The sequence below is a fragment of the Athene noctua genome, chromosome 1, assembly GCF_965140245.1.
Source record: "Athene noctua chromosome 1, bAthNoc1.hap1.1, whole genome shotgun sequence".
NCBI lineage: Eukaryota > Metazoa > Chordata > Aves > Strigiformes > Strigidae > Athene > Athene noctua.
The window spans coordinates 244,026,933-244,039,352 of NC_134037.1; the positions used below are offsets into that span (position 1 = coordinate 244,026,933).

The 12,420-nt window shown below is 38.9% G+C and overlaps 1 protein-coding gene across 3 annotated transcripts in view; it reads left to right on the forward strand.

The window, feature by feature from the left end:
• The window catches only part of MIPEP (mitochondrial intermediate peptidase), a 79,527-nt gene that overhangs the window by 49,004 nt on the left and 18,103 nt on the right, over window positions 1-12,420 (forward strand). For all 3 annotated transcript variants that reach the window (XM_074915405.1, XM_074915414.1, XM_074915423.1), the window contains one exon: window positions 2,565-2,684. In XM_074915405.1, the coding sequence (XP_074771506.1) occupies window positions 2,565-2,684 (120 nt within the window). The remainder of the gene's footprint in view (window positions 1-2,564; window positions 2,685-12,420) is intronic.

Consider the following 12,420-nt stretch of genomic DNA (forward strand, 5'->3'; position numbering starts at 1 on the left):
TTCACTGGAAAATGCATAACTTTACCTATTAATCCTATTAAGCAGACAAGGAGCTAGAAAGAGCTGGAATCAACCAAAACTAATAAATGCCAATGTCAGTGCAAAATAGAAAGACAGTATGAAGATAACTATTTGATGGCATTTCTATATTTTCAGGTCTTTGGGGAAATGTGTTTTACTGAAGTTAGAAGTCATCTTCTATCTACTGATTATTATTGTTAGCATGCTCCTCAGCAATATCACCTAAAATCCTCTGGTCCCAGGATGTGTCTCCCTTTCCCATTTCAAAGGCCTGTGTAAACACACAGAACTGTTGGTTTGTAGATGGGAATGTTTATGGCTATAAAGTTCATCCAAGTTTATTTTCAGGGATGGATTTTTCTGTTAACTATGCTGTCCAGGTGGCCTGGCTCATAGCTTTCTTCCCATGCTTTACATGTGCCAGGATCGGGGGGGAAAGCTTATAGCTGGCTTGAGTGACTCATTTCCCTATCACCACGTTGTTCTTCAGGCAATGCATTTCACTGACCTTCAGCTGACATTTCCCCACTGCCTAGCTGTGAGTTGAGCTTTTCCTTCAGCTTCCTGACCACAAACTACTTGACTCCAAATTTTACTCTATAGAGAAGGTCCACTGCAGCACAATCTGCTCTATCTTGTGAGGAACACTGAAGAGCAACTGCAAACAGGTCCTAACAAAGCTAGGAGATAGAAAAAAGAATCAAGGCTGGGCTTAGGCAGGATGCTAAAGTCTATTGTCAGGTGTGGAAGTTCTTCATATTTGGTTTGGGTTTTTTGAAGAGGTGAGGGAAATTGGTTTGAAATGACTCCTGCAGAGTCACAAAGGGCTAGGAGAAAGTGAGTTTTCTAGGACTTTTACATCAGGTAATTTTCAGATCTATTCGTGGTACTTACTGTTGGTCATATTCTCAGTCACCCTTGCTACCTTAAATGCTGTAGCTTTTGTTAAACTTTATTAAAAAATGAAATGGGATTCTAGAGACCAGCTCTGAGGATGAAAAGTACAAGCAAAGGCATTGTGAAGCCTCTCTCTTCGAAGATAAGACTAAAAAAATTTGTAGTTCTTACACTGTAGTATAGGGTTTTCTTTAGATATTTAGTTTTTCTTGTTATCAATATAATGATGCCAAATTTAAAAACATCCCTGCAGAGTCTGATTTTTGAAAAATACATTGTTTGCTATTTAGTGCAGTGTCGTTGTGGAGTTATCCTCTGAAGAGATATTTGCTGCCTGCTCTGGGTTTGTAGATGGGCAGGGTAAAGTGCTTGCATCTCTTGTTTGATGTTGCTATCTGGAACACAAAATTTTCAGTGTCATTAATGGCTGACTGTTCAAGTTTAAGTTTTACTGACCTCTTTTCTCATTACCCATGTAGGAAGCAAGCAGGAAATTCAGGAGTAGCTCTTGCAAGTCATGGCTTCTTCACCCTTCTCCTTGTAATTCTCAGTTTTTCTTGAAAAATATCAATTTTCACTGTTATCATTTGTGAACAAACATTGTCAAAGGATTTATCAAGATTCTGTATGTTAGAAGACAGCTTATTCGAACAGAAGGAATATGATCCTTTCGAAACGCTTACAGTTTGGGTGAAAGTATGTGTTGTATGCAGCCCAAATAAAATAAATGCTAAAGTCTGAAGAGTTCAGAATGGTTTTGTACCCACATTTCATAATAATCTTTTCACAGGTTAAGGTGGTTGTGTTATTCATATCGCATAAAACATCTATTCTTCATGGGTGGAGAATGCCTCCAAGCAGCCTTTTGTCCATAAATTTTCTGCATTTCATAGTTATAACTTCTAAAACAGTGTGTTTATCTCATTAGGAATGGTATTGCAGTGTCCCTGGGAGCGTGACTGGGCCTGAATCTCTAGCAAAATTATTTGCTTCATCCCTTGCACAGAGGTTTTTTGCGGCTCCCTCTTGTCAGTTTTCCTATGAAACGTGCCTACCACAGGATGACCTGACCTGAACTCTTTGGCTTCAATATTTGGATCTACCAAACTTCTCAAAAATGTCTTGTGTTTCACAGCAGTGGATGTCCTCTTCTGTCTTTCCTGCACTTCCACAGAATAGGAAAGCATATTAAAAAAAAGAAATGCTGCAGGTTTTTTTCAGTGATGTCACACATTGAGACTTGGTACTGTCTTCTATCCATGCCTGTTTCTTGTTTGCTGTTAAAGTGCCAGATAGTCTTTTTATTAAATCTTGTTTAAAAATACTCTTTTTGAAAAGGGGAATCACTGGAGGGCTTTAGGGACAGGTCTTAATTTTTTTAAAAAAATGCAGGTGATTTAATACTGCCAGTGTTCTCAGTGACCTAAGTACAGATTTATGATAGGTCATGATGGTGGTGATTGTCGTACTCCAAAAACCTGTTTCTCTCCTTGTATGTTATACTAAAAATAGAAGATTTACCAAACCATATGTTTAAACTCTTTCTTCTTCCTAATCTCTCTCCCCCATTCTTTTCTGTTTGTCTTTTTGGGTTGCCAAATGCCAATGCTGTTTGCCAAAGACAAAGGTTTATTTTGTCTCCTCAGGTATTTTATGCTGTCTTGGACCAAATCTACCATGGGAAACATCCTCTGAGAAAGTCAACCACAGAAATTTTAAAGGAAACACAGGAGAAAGTTTATGGATTGCCATATGTACCTAATACAGTGAGTAGAAACATACTGACTGTATAAGCTACACCTTTTCTTTGATAGCATATTAATACTTTTACCTCTCCCTGCACGCTCACATACTTCTTGTTGTGTTGTTATGTTGAAAGAATTTTCCTTCTTTCAGCCACTTTATCTAGAGAGTACAGTGTTGGAAATTTTCAGCTAAAAATTAAAATTTTATTATGTACTGTTCTTGTACAGGTGTAGTCTTCTCATGCTAAACTTGATTACTTTTTCTTTTATTTCCTTATAAAGGAAGGCATTGGAACAAATACATGGGAAAGAGGGTTTATTCTAACTTTGGAAAGGACTGTTTGTAAAAGACAACAAAACACTGTGCTGAACGTTGGCATTTGTGTACTGTCAGTGTCAGCATGTGAGAGCAAGTCAGCGTGAAGTAGACTTGGAAGTGAGTTTTTCTCACTGTAGTGCTGTGACATTTGGCATGTCACTTATGCTTTCATGTGGTATCTGAAAGTGTTAAAGCCTTGAGTTCTACTGAGCTATGTAATTTTGATCTTCATCATGACTATCTGTACATTTGTTCTGTGCTTCATGTGACATCCAGAGGTGTAGTTTGCATAGGTGATAATCATGGTATTCCCTGGACTGTCTGGAGTGGAATTCCCAGCCAGAGCATCACCGGAATCACTGTTTGATGCTTTGGTTAGAATACCCAGACCTCTTCTCTGCTTTCTGCTTCTCAGGAAATGTACTTTTCTCCTTAGCAAAAAAGTGACTTCTGTTCTCTGAGAAGAAGGGTATTAGGAGATTCATGCTTCAGCTCTTTCCTCATTAAAACTGTGTGGCCTCTGCTGGCCTGGCATACCCAGAGAAGTGAAAGCAAAATGTCTTCAGAGCACAATGTCTGACTTCTTAGCATTTTTATAAGTGTTATTTTACACTGTTCCTCTGCAGGTGTTAGTTAGCTCGTGAATAGAACACTTTCCTGCTTTGAAAGTTAGCCTGCTTTTTTTTTGTTCCATTTAAAATATTTTTTATTTAGCTGTTACTTTCAGAAGAGTGTAACATCTTGTAATGAGCATAGCCTCACTATGAAGAGAGACAGCAGATTTTGGCCTGAAACTTTATCTCAGCAAAATGTACCGTGAACTTTTGAATTGTCAGAAAGTCTATTTTCTTTACATATATTGAATGTAGAATTAGTGTCTCTAGTCAAGAACTGTAATACAACTTAAATTTCAGTAAAACTTACTGAAAAATAACATTAGAAGAACAATTAACACACTGTACAGTAATTAGTGTCTGCAGTTTGGCTTGCTGTCCTTTGCTGCTCTTTCTTCCATACTTAAGATATACCTTTAATTTAATTTGTAGTCCAGATTTAAAAATGTCTTGAAAGTAAAAGTTGGGGGGTTTTTAAGTGAAGAGAGTATATTCTTTCATTAAATTTCAGAGCTAAACATTGAAATATAGTAAGAGAGACCAACTTCTATTTTCATCTGTCATTTGACTAGGTACATATATGGCTTGCAGTGAAAACGAAGTATTCTAATTATTTGAATTTTATCTGTTCTCTATAGGTTTAGATTCAATTATGAATTGCTAAGTCAGGCTTGTATATCTTATGTTAGTGGTGCTGGTTAAAAGTACTTCTTCCTTAGTGAAGATCTTAACTCCATTAATGTGATTTTCTGTAGTAGCATTGTCTGTCAGGGCTTCATAAGCATCCGTTATTATGTCCTCCTAATAAACCTTAATTCTCTCTTACTGCTCTTGATAGGCAAGTAAATTTAGTAAATATCCTCTGAATGTACTTGGGCTTTAGTCTCATTATGCATACTCATTTTCTGAAGTAGAGCCATAGACTATATCTTCAGCGGATGAATTTCTGTCTTTTTAAGGTAAAGTTTAGATAATAGGATAATTTGTATGCATTTTTTTGTGACAGTACATTCAAAATGAGGCACATAAACTACACCTAATAACTAAATGCTGCTGTGCCTATGTGGAGATACCTATTTTAAGGTAAACCAATGCATCATCCTCACTAAATACTGTGTCTTATGTGCCAACAGTAGGAGAGATAGTGGGAAGAAAATCCCGTTGAAGTCTGTGTTTACCATTCAAATAGGTTGTACAGGCATTGGGACAGTTGGCACTGCATGCAGTAGTATTTACATTGACTGCATTGATACAGATGGTCGCAGAAACTAGTGCCACATGCAAGGCAGAAAGGAAGAATGGAGCAGACTGTAGACAGACGGAAGCACAGAGAAACAGTACTCCATGAGACGTCGAGAATGCAAATCTCGATTTCTGGCTGGCCATTGCTTATCTGTTCAAAAGTACACAGGGTTTGCTGCTGGCTCCTGGAGGATGAAATTCCACTGGGATTTCTTTGCTCTGTTACCGAATCCAGAAGCTGTCAACTTCCAGGTAGGGGGCAAAAAAATGTATCTGCCTGTTTTTGGAGTGTCTGTTGGTTTTGTTGCCAGAGCAGATTTGTGTCACTGAGTTTGGAAGAATAATAGAAATTTTGTGCAGGCTGGATCTTTGAGTCATTGTGGTGCCTTTACAAAGAAATCAGTCTTCCTTTTGACTCTTCTAAGAAAGCAAGATAAACCAAGTAATAATGACCACATATTTTCTTGCTATTTCTTCCTGAATGTACTTGGTTACAAAATCTGTGCACTGTGGGGTACTCAGTACTCTGCTTTTGCTTCAAACTTTTCTTCAAATCATAGCTTATTTCTCACCTCTTGTGAAGCCAGTTTCCATTTATTATGGCCTGTCTTTCAATTGATAACACTGTCTGCTTTTAGAGTATCTCCCCTGGTCTCTTCTACCTTTGTCTCCCGGATGCCCAGAAAGACTTTTTAAAAAGTATCAGGTGACCCTTTGATCAACCTGAGACATGATCAAAGTTTCTCCCCATGATCTGTTGCTTAGTCCCCTGCCTGTCCCCCAAGTTCAGACTTGAAAACTACTTCCCTTTGAGACAGTCATCAAAATGTAACGAAATGCCATTGTTAGTCCTGTGCCAAGCATAATAATTCCTATCTCCTGCTGTGGGTTTTGGTTTAATATCGTAACAAAAAGTGAGACATGGGGTGAACAGGCTCTGCAGTGATAGTGGCACTTGCAGCCTCCTGCAGTTACAGGAAAGGACTCCCAATAATGAAGTGGTTTTACAATAAACATGAGCTGCCCAAATCATCATACCTGAATTTTCTTTGTGAAATATTGAATTAGTTTGAATTATTAATTCTTATTTTCAAAAAATTATTATGGACTTACTATGATGGATATACAATTAATATGCAACCTTTATTCATTTTAATTGGGAAGTTTGGTAAGAGATCATGGTTTGACTTTTGTCTGTGAGGAAAAATGGTTTTGAAGAGTGAGGCACAGTGAATCTGGGTTCTTATTTAGATTGCTGCCAAGTAGTCCCTTTTGCATTTTTTAAAGTTACATAACCTTCCAGTAAGCTTTTCTTCCAGAAACAGAAGAATTTCTTGTGTGGTACTTGAGTACAAAGTGCGATGTTGGAATTAACCCACACACATCATTATAATTACATTTGATAGGATGGAACATGTTGGTATGTAGGGATCCTTTTGATATTTTTTTGGAACACTAAATAATTTGCTATATACCTTTTTGCTCTAGCATGTTAAGTCAAAAGGACTGCCTTTACTGGTGGCCTAAAAATTACATCAGGTTACAGGTTCAATTAAGCTTATATACGTTTGTCCAGAGTACAGGTTTCTTTGGCAGCATGTTAACTTCTTAATGGCCTATGGGTGCTAGTGATTGGAGAGACCAAAACACCTGTGAGACCAAGCGTATTAGCCAGCCAAGTTTGCCAACAGAAAATAAGGCAGGTATTGTTATGGATACCCTAGAGGGAAGAAGTGTATGAAAAATGGTGTATCACCAGTGTGGTTGTTAGTCTTTCTTCTTCCTGCAGCTGGGAGGACTCTGCCCAGACAGGGATCCTGACCTTGGAAGGCTCCACTTAGCTACGTGTCTTAACTTGCTGGGATTGTGTCTGTCATGATCCTGACAGAGGAAATGAGTGGATGAGATGCAGCCTAACATTTGGAGTGCTTGCTCACCAAGGCTATCAGGCACTATAGGAAGATGTGGCTTGCCATCAGGGCTGAGAACACAAGGATTTTGTTAACAGGGCACATATAAAGGCATCTGGGAGGCTGGTCAGCTGAGGAGGAGTTTGTGTCACTAGACAGAACTAGCTTCTCCACAGAGAGAAAATAGTTTCTGCATCACACATTGTTGCCATGTGCCCAAGCCCCCTTTTTATTTTGTTGAAGAACACCTGAGAGCAACACAGTGGCTGTATGCCTCTATTTCCTTCTTAGGGACCTTTTCCTAGGAGTTTGAAGGTGACCTGTTCCTCAGCCTACTGAGGGCTGGCTGGCAGTTTGAGTGAAGTATCTTGTTATTGAATCTGCCATCTGTGTCGCTGTGGCATTTGTTGTTTTAGGATTTCTTGTTAGGTCTTCGGAGTGACTACTGATGTATAGTTTTAACTCCACTCCTGTATAACTTTTCATTAATATCAGTAACACCATATAAAAAGAATAAATAATCAGACTGGGCAAGCGATGAGGCAGTTGTCTTAAAATAAATAAATGATAACCCTTAACCTCTGAAGGTAAAAGTGGTTTTCAATTCTGAAAACTTTACTCAAGTGGTGACCGTTAATCTTGAAATTATTGGTAAGGAAGGCTAAGTAATGGGTGCCTATTAAATTTTAAACTGTGATTTCACTTATTTTATCTAAAATGCTTCCAAATTCATCTTAGATTTATTAAGTTAAACTCATGTAACCTTAGAACTGAAACTCAGCAAAACTGAAGGCTAGGTTAAAGGAAATGGAAAAGAACAGCTGAAAGGTAGAACTGTTACTGTTGGCAAAGAGCTTTTAATTGACCAATACTGAGTTGTGGGTGAGGGAAGAAAATTTATGGTGCTAATCAATAATATGCTGAAAAGAACTGTATATTTGAATATCTGAGAAAAGGAGGTTATTAGAAAAGTAGAAGCCATATAAATGTGTGGAAAACAGAAGACACAATAAGCTCTAATGAGCCAGAAGTAAAATTGTGGAAGTTTCGAGCAGCTTAAAACCCCAAAACATCAATAATGGTTAAAAACAGTGCATCAGAAAGAGGAAGGCTGCTAGATATTTGCTGGACCTGGAAAACAGCTAAGTATGATGATTCAAAAGACACCATGTAATTATCAGAGAAACTGAACCAAAGACGCAAACTATCCTGATGCAAAAAAGATTTGGTAATAAGGGACCAAGCCCTTTAAAGACCTTATTAAGATCATAAAAAAATAGAAATCATGATATGACTAAAATAATTACTGAAAGAATACAAGAATTCTGGGGAAAAAAAAAAAAAAAAAGGCCAAAAATGCTGAGCTGCAAAACAGAAGTAGTGAAGGTAATAAAGTTCCATAACTACTGAAGAAGTAAGAAGAGAGTGGGGGACAGAACAACAAATGTCAGAGAAAGCAGAAATATTCCATGCCTTTGCCTCAGTGTTTTCTAAAAAAGCAGTGAATTTTGATCAGGTAAGCAATGCATGTAATGTTTGAGATGGATAGAAACACAACTGAGATTAAGGAATGAAAGAGAGAGAATAATTAGATTAGATGTAGTCAGGTTGTCAGAATATTTAAGTTTGTCAAAGCCGTCACTGACCTGTAGGAATTATCCCTCTCAAACTCAGGAAAATGTGGTAGTGCTACTATGATAACTACTCTTATGAAGGGAGGAGAACTTGGGAACTGTTGGGAATAGAAAGGAGTTGATAGCATAACTCTAGACTTCGCAACTTTTCTGACACTTGCAAAAGGTAATTCTACAAGCAAACTGTGGAGTTATGCCTGAGGTAACATGTAGAAAACATGCTGAAAGAGCAGGTGAAAATTTAGTTTCAGACAGGGACTTTTTAAGTGGAAGTCACCAGAGGTTGGTCCAGGAATTACTGCAGTTCTGTGTTTTTGTTAATGATTTGGATGAGAAATTATTTATAATATTTATAGAAACTCCTTCAGTTGACAGAGATTGCAGAAATAATGAAAAACAGAATTTAAATGATCCAGAGAATTTGGATCCAAAGTAGTTGGATCACTGTTGTAAGTCAAGCAAGCGAGGCAGAAGACTCTTGTGGAGCTCAGGAGGAAAAAGAAACTGTATGATGTCTGGAAGCAAGGTCAGGCTTCACAGGAAGAGTGCAGAACTGTGGTTTGTTTAATCAGGGAGAAGACACAAAATGCCAAAGCGCAATTAGAGTTGAAACTGGCCGCTGTTTCAGTTAACAAGAAGGGCTTTTTAAAGTATGTTATTAGCAAAGGAGGTCTAAAGAAAACATTGGACCAATACTTGGTGAAGATGATCACCTAATTAATAGGGATAAAGAAAAAGCAAAAGCATTCAGTAGTTTTTTGGTTCTGTCTCAGTCTTCAATAACACTGATAGAGCTCGGGATGCCCAGTCCCCCGAGTTGGAGGGCCACGTGTGTGGGAACAGCGCCTTTCCATTTGCGGACACTGAAATTGTAAGGGACCAGCTGTATCAGCTGAATGTTCACAAGTCCATGGCGCCTGATGGGATTCATCCCAGAGTACTAGAAGGAGATAGTGGATGTTATGGTGGGACCCCTCTCGATCATCTATCCAGTCTTGGGACTCTGGGGAGCTCTCTGGTGACTGGGAGCTAGCCAGTGTTATTCCAGTTTACAAAAAGGGCATAAGGGAAGAGAAACTACAGACCTGTTAGTCTAACCTCAGTTCCTGGAAAAATTATGGAGAAGGTTATACTGGGTACTATTGAAAGGTGTCTAAAGAATAATGCAATCATCAGGCACAGTCACTGTCAATTCACAAAGGGAACTGTTTATCTAATGTGACATCCTTCTATGATAAAGTCACCTGCCCAGTGGATGAAGGGAAGGTGGTAGATGTAGTTTTTCTGGATTTTAGTAAGGCTCTTGATACTGTCCCTCACAGCATCCTTCTAGACAAGTTGCCCAACTGTGGGATGAGCAGGTTTATGATGCACTGAGTGAAGAACTGGCTGAAGGACAGAGCTCAAAGGGGTGCACGGAATGGGGCTACACCTGGCTGCAACTGGTTATCAGCAGTGTTCCTCAGGGCTCAATTCTAGGGCCAGTCCTGTTCAATATATTGATCCATGATCTGGATGCAGAGGTGAATGCACCAATAGCAAGTTTGCTGATGATCCCAAACTGGGAGGTGCTGTTGACTCTCTTTGAGAGACAGGAGGCCTTGCAGAGGGATCTAGATAGATTGGAGCATCAGACTGTGATTAACAGAATGAAATTTAGGAAGTCCAAATGCAGGATTCTGCACCTAGAATGGAGTAAAGCTGGGCACAAGTATGAATTGGGAGGAGGGGCTGGAGAGCAGCCCTGCCGAAAGGGATCTGGGGCTGCTGGTGGACAGCAGGGTCAGCAGGAGTCAGCAGTGTGCCTTGGCAGCCAAGAGGGGCAAACCACATCCTGGGGTGCAGCAAACACAGCATAACCAGCCAGCCAAAAGGGGTGATGATCCCGCTGTATTCAGCCTTGGTGCAGCCTCACCTCGAGTACCTTGGGCAGTTCTGGGCCCCACAATTTAAGAAAGATGCAAAGGTACGCAAATGTGTCCAGAGGAGGGCAACAAAGCTGGTGGAAGGGCTGGAAGGAATGTGCTATGAGGAGTGGCTGAGAACTCTGGGCTTGTCTAGTTTGGAGACAAGGAGACTGAGGGGCAACCTCACTGTTCTCTACAACTTCCTGAGGAGTGGAAGAGGGAGGTGCTGATCTCTTCTCCCTGGTATCTGGTGACAGGACACATGGGAATGATTCAAAGCTGTGTCGGGGAATGTTTAAACTGGATATTATGAAGCATTTCTTTACCGAGAGAGTGGTCAAACACTGGAACAGGCTTCTTAGAGGGGTGGTTGATGCCCCAAGCCTGTCAGTGTTTAAGAGGCATTTGGACATTGCCCTTAATAACATGCTTTAACTTTTGTTCAGCCCTGGAGTGGTCAGGCAGTTGGACTAGATGATCCTTGTAGGTCCCTTCCAACTAAAATAGTCTATCCTATTCTAGTTTAAATTAGGAGAGCAATTAATAAGTAAGTATTCAAAGAACAATAAATGCCAATAGAGCGTGTTTTTATTCATGGGATGCTGTTAAAGAAAATCTTATGTGGTTTCTTTTGCATATTTTAGTATTTGGTGTAGGAGACTTAGCAGTGGGTACTGTTGTGGCCTCTTGTAGGTACACCTTTTAAAAAGATGTAGAAAAACTGGAAGAAATACAAGGAAGTGGTTTTGGCAAGATAATAGGTTTGAAAGCATGACCTGTGAGGAAAGTTGAGGAAATTGAGTTTATTTCTCTATCAGAGAGAAAATTATGTGGGCACACATGAGTATGTTCTGGTATTGAAAACCTTTATGGAAAAAAAATTGGAAATGAGACTGCGGTCATTTGTTTCTTACAAGTGAGCAGATAGTAGGAGGGGAAAAAATGGTTTAATTTACAGCAATGTGATTATGGTTAGTACCTAATCTTTTAAACTCTTGTCAGTCTTTTTCCCTTATTTGTTGAAGAGGAAAGCAGATACCCGGTAGGTCTAGGATCTCCCTTATAGGGAGTTTTAAATAAACCACTGTTGTAGATCACAGGGACATACATTTCACAGTAAAGTCAGAGCGCCTTCATAGAAGATGGCTTTTCCACTTTTTCCCTCTCTTCAGTTACTTGAAGAGGCACTGATGTTGCTCATATTCCACTTTTTGGAGTGTTTTGAAGAGGGATGAAGTCATATGCCATTACTCAACCTCTTGAAGTTTGTGTAACCTCTTCAAAGTAATTTTTTTACATTGCCATGTTGGAAACCAAAGTTGTTTACACAAAGTGCAAATCCCTGGATTAGTTTTCATATGAACCTTCTTAAAAGTATACCATAAAATGAAGTTGAATGAACAGTCTGGATCTGAGGAAAAGATTAATAAAGGAGTGTATAGTGAACTCTGGGGAAGTAATAGTTCTATAAATAATTAATAGCTAAAAGCCATTTCAAAAAGATTTGTGCTCTGCTGAGGTCAGTATTAAAGTAGATGCTGGGACTTTCAAAAGCTCTTAAAGTCACCTTTCAGGGTTTGTTTAGGTTTCTGTCTTTCTGGAGTTGAGTTCATTTTATGATAAAGAAAATGCTGATAGCAAATACTGTGAAGATTTGTTTTCCGGTGGTAATATGACACTATTCACTGGGCAACTATCTACAGCAGCAGAGTGTTTAGATATCATAAGATATGAAGCACTTTTAAGGAAATTCTTTCTGCAAGTGTTAGATCCATGAAACACAAACATACTTTAGTGATAGTATTTACCATGTAGTAGAGCATTTTAAGAAACCGTGCAGGAAGTAGTTGCGTATATCTCCTGGTAACATTTTGAAATAGCTGTATGTGCTTTAGATATATCTTTTATATATATATATATATAAACACAGATTGCTTTGTTTAGTTTTATATAATTCTGTTCTCACAGCTCATGCTCCCCCCTTCCCCCCCTCCTTGCAGTACTAGAGCTATATTTGATAGTCATAGATATAACTGAATATATCATTGCCATAAACACAAGCTAGAGGGCCTGAGATGAAATGATTTTCAAATGTAGTGGGAGATTGTCCTTTATATGAAAAGCTTGCAGT